The sequence below is a fragment of the Lolium rigidum genome, chromosome 4, assembly GCF_022539505.1.
Source record: "Lolium rigidum isolate FL_2022 chromosome 4, APGP_CSIRO_Lrig_0.1, whole genome shotgun sequence".
Taxonomy (NCBI): domain Eukaryota; kingdom Viridiplantae; phylum Streptophyta; class Magnoliopsida; order Poales; family Poaceae; genus Lolium; species Lolium rigidum.
Window position 1 is genome coordinate 204,908,202 of NC_061511.1, and position 12,483 is coordinate 204,920,684.

Genomic DNA, 12,483 nt, shown 5'->3' on the forward strand with positions numbered 1-12,483 from the left:
ATGGGGAAGGAGATGGAGAAGGGCGAGGCGGCTGCGGCGGATGTTTCGGCGGTGGGGACGCTGGTGTGGGTGCGGCGCAACAACGGGTCGTGGTGGCCGGGCCGTGTCGTCTCGCCCAACGACGTCCCCGACTGCTGCCCCGCGCCGCCGCGCTCCCCCGCCACGCCCATCTTGCTCCTCGGCCGCCGCGACGGCCCCGTCTTCGTGTACGCCCTCCCCTCCCCTCCATCTCCTCTCCCTCTCTACTCCGGTGGGTGACCCTGACTGACTCTGACCTGCGCGCGCAGCGAGTGGTTGAACCTGGAGCGGAGCAAGCGGGTGAAGCCGTTCCGATGCGGGGAACGGGGCCTGGAGGACTGCATCCGCACGGCCCAGGAGCAGGCCGCCGACCGACGCCTCCGCTCCAAAACCGGCGCCACCGGGGGCACCAGGTACGCCCGCAAGGACGACGCCGTGCTCCAGGCGCTCGAGATCGAGCGGGCCTGCCTCCGCTCCTCCTCCTCCTCAAGGCCCACCACCACCACCACCAGCAAGCCCTCCCACTCCGCCCCCGCCCCCAGCGGCCAGGAAGCGCAGGAGGACGCCCAACGACTCCGAGGACGACGCCCCGCAGCGGATGAAAGACCTCACTGACATCGGAAAGCACTCCACGCCCAATGCGCCCGCCTTCACCGACCTGAACCAGCACCTGCCGAGCACCAGCCAGATGAAGAGGACCAAGCAGTCCCACCACCACTCCGCCAAGAGGAACCAGCCAGGGCCAACCGCGGACCAGGACCAGGGCCACCCCTGCGGGATCTCCAGGAGAAGGGATAGGTCCCGGCCGCTGTCGGAGCTGTGTAATGGAGATGCGTGGAACGGGCACAGACCCAATGGTCAGCACCTCATGCACGCCGCTTCGAGCTTGGGCATGGTGCTGGATAACAAGCCCAGCTCTCGCCGCGCCGTCGGACCTGTCATCAAGACCGAGCTTGGATATGGAGACATGTGGAAGAACGGGCTCAAGCCCAATGGTCAGAGAGCTGATCACCACCCCATTCGTTCCCCTTTTTCGAGCCTGGATACGGTGCTGGATACCAGGTCCAGCTCCCGTCGCGCCATCCGACCGGTCAAGATGGAGCCTGTCGACGATGGATTTCCCGTCAACGTTCACCCCGCCGCAACAAGTATCATGAAAACAGGTAAAGCAGTGCACCACTATTACCTCTGTTTTTTTACTTGATGCAAGTTCTTCTTCTACTATTATGTTTTCTGTTTCAACAACGCACGCAAGCCATCATTTAGTTCACCGGCTACATACATATGGAAACAATGTTTCATTTTGGCTGTTCTGAGCAACTACGGTTTCTTGAATATGAACTGCACTGGATAATTATTGCACTACTATTTGTGACCAAGGAGCCGTCACGCTTATCTTGTTTCCAGAAACTGATTGAACTGAGTATGGTGAGACCATGGCTGATGGCTCCCCCTCATTTAACCCAATCAAACCTGACCAAATACTGCCATCTTCTGTTGACTATATGCTTCATGTATCTGTTGAGAAGTATAGGACCCCAATAGTTATTACATATAGGCACGAGTGTTCCACAACTTTTCTGGAATAGGTGCATTATCTATTTCAAAACTTCTAAAAACTAGAATGCTCATTCCCGAGTACTGCTTGACATCCTGCTGATCATTATAATTTATAAGGACTGCATTACTTATCAACTAAATTTCCTTCAGATCATTTGCATGCGCACCAACCCTGTCCTTCCTTTTGCCAGAATCATTTGTGTCTCACCAATGCTAGCCATCACTTAATTCATTAACTATATTAACTACATATAGAAACAGTGTTTCATTAGTTGTTTCTGAGCAACTACACTTTATTGAATGCGCACAGCAATCTACAGTTACACTATATTTTGTGACCGAGGCGTTGTAGTGGTCTTTTGGCACATGTATCCAAAAACTGACTGGACTCTGTATGGGCTGATCATTATAGCGGTTCATGTATCTGTTGAGAAGTATAGAGCGCTCACAGTTCTGACATATAGTCACGAATGTGCCTTTTTTTTGGAATAGATGAGCTATCTATAAGAGAAGGAAATTGAACTGTGGTGCTGCGTGTTTAACTGTTTATTCATTCCTAAGTACTGCTTCACATCCTGCAATGTTTATTTTCTTTCCTTTTGTACTTCTGAGGAATGCACTACTTAAGAACTAATTTTTTTTGGAACTATGGTTTCTTGAAAATGAACTGGACTAGATAGTATTACGCTGTAATTTGTGACCAAGGAGTCATGGTAACCTTTTGGCACTTATCTTGTGTCCAAACCCTGAATGAACTCAGTATATGCAGAGACCATGACTCTCCCCCTCATTTAACATTCAATTAATCCTGACCAAATATTACAATCTGCTGATCATTATATGGTTCATTTATCTGCTGAGAAGGTATAGGACGCTCATAGTTATTACATATAGGCACTAGTGTCCCACAACTTTTCTGGAATAGGTAGATTTTCTATTACAGAACATTTAAAACTATGGTGCTATGTGTTCTGTGTGTTCCTGAGTACTGCCTGACATCCTGCAGTGTTTTTGTCCCCTTTTTTTGTACTTCCAAGGAATGAATTACTTGTCAACTAAACTTCTGGCTGATCATTTGCATTGCACCAACCCTGTCCCAGTCCCTCCCTCTGCAAGATCATTTGTGTTGCAACAACAATGGCAGTCTTCATTTAATTCACTAACTACATGCAGCAACCCTATTCTATTGGTTGTTCCTGAGCAACTACACTTTCTTCAGTGCACACTGCAATAGATAGTTGCACTATATTTTGTGATCAAGGAGTCATCCAAAAACTGACCAGACTCTATGTGGGCAGATCATGATTCTCACCCTCATTTAACCTTGAAGTAATCCTGATCCGTTACTGCCATCTGCTGATCATTACAATTGTTCGTGTATCTGTTGAGAAGCATAGTGTGCTCACAGCTCAGACAGATAGTCACGCATGTGCAACATCATTCTTGAATATATGAACTGTCCCAAGTACTGTGGTGCTGCGTGTTTTATTTGTTCCCAAGTACTGCTTCACATCCTGCAATATTTGTTCTCCTTTTTTTGTACTTCCAAGGAGTTTCAACAATGTCAGTCATCATTTAATTCACTAACTGTATATAGAAACAATGTTTCATTAGTTGTTTCTGAGCAACTACACTTTCTTGAATATGAACTGCACTAGATAGTTATTACACAGTTTCACGAGCCAGGAGTCAGATGACCTGTTGGCATTTATCTTGTTTCCAGAAACTGATTGTACTGAGTATAGGGAAACCATGACTCTCGCCCTCATGTAACGTTCAAGTAGTCCTGATCCCTCATTTAGTGTTCTAGTAGTCCTGATCCAATACTGCCATTTGCTGATCGTTATAATGGATTAGTTGTTCATTCATGTATCTACTGAGAAGTATAGGGTGCTCACAGTTCTGACATAGTCATGAACGTGCAACAACTATATGGTCCTAAGTACTGCTTCACATCCTGCAATGTTTATTTTCCTTCCCTTTTTCGTACTTCTGAGCAATGCATTACTGATGAACTAAATTTTTGCCAGATCACTTGCATGTGCACCAATCATGCGCTTCAACGAAGGCTCCTACCCAGGAACATACCAATCAAGCTTCCAACTGCAGCAAAGATGGCATATCTTCCCAATGTGACAGCAGAAACTCTAAGAAGAAAACAATAAACTCCGTCGACCATGAAGGCATTAACAACACCAAAACTGTACCAGAGCGCGAACACCGCAGAGAAAGGGCAGCAAAGCACAGAGCACCAAGTAACGAGGTTATCCTGTTAGAGAAAAGGGTGGAGAAGAGTGCCGCTGCCGACAAGACCGCGGCACCTGCTGATGATTACAAAGGCCTTGCAGTAATAACTCCTAACAGTCTGGACTGTGTCGGCGCGGTTCTGCAGCAGCACTCTGGAATCAAGTGCAAAGTTGAAGAGCCAGCTGAGACCACCAGCAACCATCCAAACTGTGAGAATGTTCCTGCACCATCCGTGGTCTTTGAGCTGTCGCCACACCAAGTATTGCCGCCCCAGCAGAGAGATCTGGTGGCTGCAGGGTGCCATGCCGTGAAGCCTGTCAAGACCCTGCAGCTGAACTCGTCCATCTATGATGTGGAGATAAGTGCGCAGGGGGCCAGCAGCGGCAGCAAGGGGGGTCGTGTACCTCTCGTCTCTCTGATGAGCAAATCGAGCCGAAGGCCCGTTGTGGGGTATCCGGTCACCGTGGAGGTGCTAGATGACACCGCACCCCGCCCTCCTGCCCCGAGTGTACACGACCATCACCACCCCTCTACGAGCAACACCGTTAACAGACCAATGAAGGTGGAGGAGGAGGAGGAAGCTGCAGCTCCAGCCCCGCAGCACGCTATGCCGCTGCCGTCGTCGCACAGGGCAGCGCGAACGACACGAGCAAAGGCGAAGAGCCGCAGGAAGGCCTCGGATGATGACGAGTCGTGGCGACCGCACACCAAGAACAGCCCAGTGGCATCTTCAAGTGCAAACTTGAAGAGCCGCAGGAAGACCACGGAGGACGAAACATGGCGACCGCACACCAAGAACCCGGTGTCGTCTTCCCCGAGGAAGATGCGGAGGCTGTCGTCCTTCGGCCCAAGCCAGAGAGGAGCAGGAGGTGGAGACAGGAGGCCGGCGGCTGTGGGGCCGTTCGCCGTCGCGTGCATCCCGCTCCGCCTTGTCTTCAGCAGGATCCACGAGGCGCTAAGTTAGTGAGCTCTCTGTGGGTGTATCTGTGTCTGTAGAGGTAGGATGAGCTGCTGAGACGGGAGGAGTTCTGGTAGCTTAGCTCTGGTCTGATGTTGGATTCATCGACCGTGTTGTGTGTACATGGCCTCTGTAGATGAGGAGGCGCTGATGCTGATTAGCTGTTGATAGTACCAGCTATCTATCTAACTAATTAATGGAAGGGAATAAGGAAAGCATTTGGAGTGTGTGTTTATATGCTGTTTTATTATTCCTTATTTCCTTCCAGATTGCTGCAATTTTCTTAATGTTATTTGTCTGCAGAGAGGACTGTTAAGCAGCTATTACTTGCATATACACTCAAGGAGGCTTAGTTGAGTGAGTGATATTGCTTTAACACAAATTTGACACTCTAGCTATCTGCTGATAGCAATCATTGCGGACATATATATTATTACTTGGCTATTACTAATACTTGTGGGTGGAGGATTGTTTAGCTATTATTGTTTACATCGAAATTCTGAAAATATCACTCAAGCTTGGTTTAGTGACACGATTTTGACACTTACAACAGCCCAATTAGGATGCCTTGGCCATGGGAAGCCTGGCCCGGTTGGCCCGGCCCAAAATTCCTGGGCTTGGGCCAGCCTGCATACAAGCATGGACCTGGGCCGAAGATTTAGACCCGATGGTTGCGATGGGCCGGGTCTGGGCTTGAGAAATGTGACAAATAAGGAAGAGGCCCAGCACGAGGCCCAAAGCCTGATGGATATTTGTTGTGATGGGCCGGGCTTGGGCCAAAATTCTAGGCCCGACACCCAACAAATAGTACCCCTCATTTTTGTTTTTGTTTTTCTACATGATAGTGTTTATCAGCAGGCAAGGAAATCCCAGATTCTGTAATTCATATATAACCAGCAAATATATGTATATAGTATATAGCTTGCTATCGTACAGAGCCTAGGTTTTGTTTTGGCCACCACCAGCCAAATATAGATAGCTGAAGATATATGCATACAGATGCAGGCTAAGGACATATACACCTAATAACATCTTCAGTTCTCTGTAACCCAACATACAAGCCCTTAGCATACCCAGCATCACTACCCTTGCTCTGCATATTTGCATATTACAGCGGGCAGAAAAAAGCTCTTCAGTTCTCTGTAACCCAACATACAAGCCCTTAGCATGCCCAGCATCACTACCCCTGCTCAGCATATTTGCATATTACAGTGGGCGGAAAAAAGCCGAAATTTACTTTGTGCCGCCAAGAACATATATATAACTGCACAAAATTATACACGGGAAGAAGATAGCGCTAATCGTCCGAGCTTTTCGGTTAACCACATGCAAATTCTAGCAGTCAATGTAGCATACACTCGCTGGTTTCGATTACGGATCATTCTGCTGCCTCTCCATCTGTATGGACCGGAAGATGCGTGCGGCCGACTCTGAGGCGGTGCGCGCGGTGTGCGGGACGACGCGGATGACACGGGCTGCTGGGTTCTCCTTGCTGCCGGAGGAGGGCTGGGGCCCAGCTGAAGACGTGGGGAGGGGCGGCGGCGGTGGCGCAGCCCTCGCCTCGCCTTGCTGCTGCTGCTGCTGCTGGCGGTCGAAGGGGCTGCTGGCAGCACTGCTCCCCTGCAGCTCGCTGTCCCGGGCAGACGGGTGGAACCTCCAGATGCCGCCGCCTGACACCGCCTCATTCCTCATGTTGCACGAGGTCCTCGAGACGTGCTCGGCAGTAGGCCGTGCTGGAGCTATACGCGTCACCTGTTCCACCGCGGAGGCTGAGACTGCTGGGTTGTTCATCACCGGCATGCTGAAAGGCGGGAAGTACATTGGGGGCATGGGCGGAGGGCCACCCATGTGCTGCGGCTGATGATGATGAGGCATCGGCATCCCGTACGGAGAAGCCATGAAATCCCCGGGCATGGACGGGATGCTGCTCGCGTAGAACGGGGCCAGGAAGCTCCCCGCCGGAGGGCAGGGGCCCGCATAGGGCTTGTAGACGAGCCCTTCGGATGGGGACATGACTGGGACGAGCCACTGGTTCGGCGGTGGCGGAGGCGCACACCACTTGTTGTCGGGAGGGGCAGGCATGGTAGCAGCAGGAGGGTCGCCGCCGTTTGATGCGGTGGCTTGGCTGTTGTTGTTCTGGACCTCCTCGACCACGTCGTCGTCGTCGTCTTGGGATAGTGAGGCGGCCTGGTTTCCCCCTTCGGTATTGTCTCTTGAGTAATCTGCATGCTCTGCCTGCTGCAGGGTTAGCTGTGCGTCGTCGTCATCCTTGCTTTTAGCAGATGGAAGCTGCTTTTGCACGTTTGCTGCAGCCAGCTTCTTCTTGCTTGTCACCAGGGCGCTGCCGAGGCACGGATCGCCTTCGATGAGTAGGTGTGGAGATGCTGCGATCAACTTCTGCACCTGCTTGCAAGCCAATACCAAACATGGTTATACCTACTGACACAAAATATATGCATAAGCTAACCACCTGCTTGTGAGTAAGATTCATAAGCTAACAATGTTTTCCGTAGACTCACTTTGATCAATCGATGCAGCTCGAATACTTGGACAGCAAAAACCCGCTGCTGGCTGTACAGAGTTCAAAGAGAAGTGATTAAACAATGAGAAACAAAACTAGTGATTTATAAATGACACGTTAAGCAACAGTAGGACGAAAAGGAAAAGAGACGTCTCTGACAAAAGTGCGTGTGCATTGAGAAAACGGCCAAATCTAATCTTTATGTGTGTGCAGACATTTCAAAAACACAAAGACAGAGATAACAGGGCTTAAGTAGCGAATACTTACTTAACAATAGCTCTCCTTGCTTTCCAGAAATGCTTTGGACCAATAGCACCGACAACATCATCTGGAGAGATCTCCAATCCTGGCAGGTATTCCACAGAGGAATCATCCGAGAAATCATCCCTCTGCACATCATGATGTCCTGTTGATCGTTTTCTCTTTTCGCCAGTCTCTCTTAAGCCTTTCTCCGACATATTAGAAGCACCATTTCCAGCTTTTGGAACATTCTGAGACTCGGCAGCATTCTCAGTCCTACCCTGACGCCCCTCGGTTCGAGGATGCTGCTTATCAGATACATTCATTCTAGTCAACTTGTCCCCGTACGAAGAAACCTTATCATCTGTTTTCCCCGTCTTGTCCGTAGAAAAATATTTAAATGATGAACTTCTCGCTCCAACTTCTAACAAGTTTGCTGTCGACTTCGCTGGTGCTTTGTCCCTAATACTTGGAGAGTCCCTTGATCTCATGTCAGACGCATCCACCCCTTCTAGATACCTCTTATCAGCGCTGGACTGTTTTGCAGATGATCTGGACATTGTAGGCCCACTCTTATACATAGGGAAGGGCGTGGACTTCTGTTGGATCCTCACTTCCTCGCGAGCAGAATGAGGAGGCACTCCGGAAGAGAAGACGGAAGGAACGGTAAAATCATCATCATTAGTCAACTTCTTCCCAGTAGAATTCCTCGTGTTGTTCTCTCTGCGCTGTGAACTACACTCAGCGGTTGATCCTGCAGCATGGGTGTCCTTGCTCTTGAGCTGGGTGGAAGGCCTCCCAGATTCTACCCTCGTAGCACCACCATCCCGCACATTCGAGTTGGACGAGCGGACAGGTTCATTTGAAGGCACACAGAATGATGGAAAGAGAGGCCTGTCGCTGCCAGCAATCTACAAGAGGAAGTACAAGTCAGTACTTGACAAAATGTGGTAGAAGATTATACATGCCCAGTCAAGTCCTAAAAAGTAAAAACTCCCCCATGCAAACACCTTGAATTATCCATGAGCATGGTTTAGGCCAAAAAAATTAAGGGTTTGTCAAAATTAATATGTAAGCAAGGGGAATCCTACTGCTACCCTCCATGTCGTTATCTTTGATATGTGTGGACAGAAGCTATAATAATTCCAGGGAGAAATGAAGGAAGACAAACATAGCATGGTGTATGGCGCACTGATAGAAGTTACAATCTTTCCAGTTAGGCAAGAATAAAGATAAGCATGAAGCTAACTAAACCAATGATTTCTACCTATCGTTTCAGTTTTCTGACAAACTTTGTATTTCTACTCATCAGTTTGTATATCATATCAGAGAGTGTGCTTACGACCTAGAATCACTCATCTGGAGAGCACTCGTAATCACACGAAACGATAGGTTCGTCGCCATAGGCGTATCACTCAATCCCCACATACATCAATAGAGCAGTGATGAATCAAGAAAGCCGGTCACAGATGTTGCAGTCCAGCTAGTATGCAAAAAGACATAGTAGGCGACAAGGCTGAAATGGGAGTTGTTGGGTCACCTGTCCGGCGGATGCGGAGGAAGGGGCGTAGCTCGCGGTGGCGCTGGCGCTGGCGTTGGCGGCGGGGCGGTGCGCGGGCGCGGGCGCGGGCGGAGCGAATCGCTGGGAGGAGGGGACGCTGAACTGCTCGTAGAGGGCCATCTTGTTCCGGGGCGGCGCCCGGGGCCCGCCGCCCTTGAGGGTGGTGTCGTTGACGTGGAGCCTGGGGAAGAGCGGGCCCATGACCTTGTCCCCCTCGCCGTCCTTGCCGCCCCTCCTCATCGCCGTTCGTCCGCGTCTGGGCTAGCACCACTCGGCGGCCATGTATAGGCTCTCCGCGTGCGGAGTCAAGAAGATCCAAATCCTCCAGAAGAGAACAGGGGAGGAGAAAAGGCCGGGTTTTGCGGGCGAAATCGGATCTCCGCGACCGAGCTTGCTGAGGAGCGGGGTGGTCGGGATTGGGGAGAGGGGCGAGCGGAATTCGGATCGAATATCTGCTGGCTGGCTGTGGCTGGGGCTCGGGGACGGACGGAGCGAGTTGGGAGGGGAAAGTAGCCAGGAAAGAAAGGGAGAGGTGGAGGAGAGAAGAGCAGGCAACTAGGGATTGATTGATGCTACCATTTGCCACGTGAGATCCTCATCCACAACTCATAGCCGAATGGAAAAAACAAACAAATCTATGAAGGTTCAACTAGTAGTCTACAACCAGGCTTGATCGGCACAAGCACTTTTTTTTAAAACACATTATAAATACATGCGCTCATGTAAACGCGCATACACTCACCTCTATGAACGCGCACACACACGCTCTATCTCTATGAGCATCTTCGGACGATTGTGCCGGCGAATTAAATCTTGAAATTGACGAAGTCATCACATGCGTCTCGCTGTCGACAGGAACGTCGTCTCCCACTGAATTAATATTCCGCCTTTATGAGACACACATATATCAATACATATATATGAGATTTATAGCATGGTTGACGAAAACATGGACAACCATTGTTTATGGGTAACAAAAATATCGACAATTGTTGTTTCGTCGCGATACGTTGGTACAACTAACCCCCAAGGTGCAATCTCGTGAGCGAATCGGTTTCATGTTATATAGGCACGCATGTATACGTTATTGGCGTCTTGGAAAGACAGCGAAAGTTCGTCCTTCTCGAATCAGGTCACTTCACACCCACCTTGATATTGCCCACCCCCCTTGATGTACAATTGAATCTTAATCCATGCGTCCTCGACTTTTTCTACACAAAGGTTATGTTTTGGTTGCCTGCATGAGGGTCAACTGGGAATGCTTGAGTCAACCATTTTCATTGAGACATGCTTGTTCGGGTGCAGAGCGGAGCACCGGTCTCTCTCTCCACCATTTGCCCCCATCCTGGTCTCAATTTCTAGGAGGTTCTTCATTTACATGAGCAGGGTGGCCACGATTTAGGACCGATACTAAAATAATCTTGTCCTTGAAGGTTTAACTAAGTGATGTGCTTCGAGATCGGTGTAACCAATCCATGAAGTCGTGCTTCCGAGAATCACCTTTGTTATATCTGCGACAAAGTCCTAGTTTGCCAAAGCGGTATGACCAGGTGTTCACTATGGTGTCATCTATTTTACTCTTTGGACTTGTGTACCTTATGAGGCACGAGAAAAGTAACCATTGTGAGGTTTTAGGAAATATGACCAGTTTGAGTGGTCAATCTAATTTTTGATGAAATCTTCTATACAAACGGCCAGTTCATGGCCTGTGTCTATACGAGGACCGACCCTTGCGGGATAGGGTTAATGACTCTAATCAAATTTCTAGATCCGAGATATATTGTTTTTTCATTGCAAAATTTCCCCTCTCTCATTTCTTGAACAATGTTTGAGGGGACATAGTTGAGCTTAGTTCGGCATCAACCAAGAGAAAATGACAGGACTTACTCTATGAGATTTGACATCTCCCAACCGGCTAGGTGTCTTTCAGAGCATCCTATATTTGGATATACATCAAATAGTTTGTGAAGATTTGGATGTCGCGTCAAGATCTATCCCAAGTGGTTGACCTAGTTTTGAGTAACTAGAGCGCTTAATGAGAAGAAGGTTGAAACTCATGGCACACTTGCCTAATAACCTCGCCAACAAAGATGTAGAGTTGTTGCCCGCAATTTGAACTTCATGATATATCTGATATCATTTTATTTCTAGCTCTGTATCGATTTATTCTATTGCATCTTGTTTGCCAGACCAAGTTCATCCTACTCTTGCATCTGTTTTATTTGCTCATAATCGAAGTATTTTTCATAACTAAATATTCACCACCCTTTGGTTGGCACACCTCGATCTTACTTTCAAGATTGATATGAAATTAGGAGAGGCCTTTGGTCGCATTAGCATTTTGTAAAACTGTCTAGACATCGATAGGACTAACACGAGCTGGTTAAGTTTGTTGGAGATCGGTAGTGGAAACCTAGAGCAAGTGTTGGAGATCGGTAGTGGAAACCTAGAGCAAGGCTTAGGGGTGGACTGTTATGATGCATTTGCTAATTTAGGGAAAATTAGAATAAATGTTCATATAAAAGATAGAAGGTACTCCCTGTGTCACGTAGGAGGTGGCGTATAAAATTAGCAAAAAGTCAATAATTTCAAACTTCGACCAAATACATTGAAGAAAATAATACTAAATAAGTATATTATGAAAATATATCTTATTATAAATCTATTAGTTTTGATTTGGTATTACACATCTTCATATTTTTATACATATTTTTGGTCATACTTCGAAAGCATGGACTATTTAATCTAAGTTTATACGAAGGGCAGAGGTGTACTTATTTATTTATTTGTGACATGGTGAAATATACTACCTCCTCTTTGAAATATAAGCCTTTTTAGAAAGTAAATTAGTTTTTTTAGAATTATATTTTAGAACACATGAAGTATATGCGTGCACACGTACGAATGGTAGGGCCGTTAAGTGGATTTTGTTTGGTTTTGTACGCATACATCACGTGCATCCTAATTGCGTGAAGCTACTTTCCAGAGATTTAAGAATTGTTCGGAAAGAACTCGCAAAAGCAGCATGCATGTGGCAAAGACTCATTCAGGCTTTAATTAATTATTAAGTGGACAGTTTCACTGTTCACTCATCTTGTGGTAGTACTCTGCATTTCTTTTCTCCAGCAAAAAAAAAAGCACTTGACATGCCTTCGCGTGACATAATTAGAAAAAAACAATAAAATTTGCGAAGAAACAAAGAACAATGTGTGACTCAATTTTATCTAGATAAAAAATTATCTTGTCAATAAACACGTCTAGATGCATATATATATAGATAAAATTAAATCAATTAATTTAAATAAGATGGCTTACTAGAAAAGTAATTTTCTAGGACGCATTTGGTAGCTTTCAGATGGTTGGGTCAACCTGGGTGCG

General features: G+C 47.7%; 1 protein-coding gene and 1 pseudogene across 1 annotated transcript; one reads left to right on the forward strand and one right to left on the reverse strand.

Moving 5' to 3' along the window:
- Positions 1-5,018, forward strand: LOC124649167 (annotated as a pseudogene).
- A 647-nt stretch (positions 5,019-5,665) lies between these two features.
- Positions 5,666-9,592, reverse strand: LOC124706886 (ELF3-like protein 2). Its single transcript, XM_047238553.1, has 4 exons — positions 9,085-9,592; positions 7,572-8,455; positions 7,303-7,354; positions 5,666-7,186 (listed from the first exon to the last, which is right to left on the reverse strand). The coding sequence occupies exons 1-4, from the start codon at positions 9,343-9,345 to the stop codon at positions 6,155-6,157; spliced, it is 2,229 nt and encodes a 742-aa protein (XP_047094509.1). The 5' UTR covers positions 9,346-9,592; the 3' UTR covers positions 5,666-6,154.
- Positions 9,593-12,483: the final 2,891 nt, after the last annotated feature.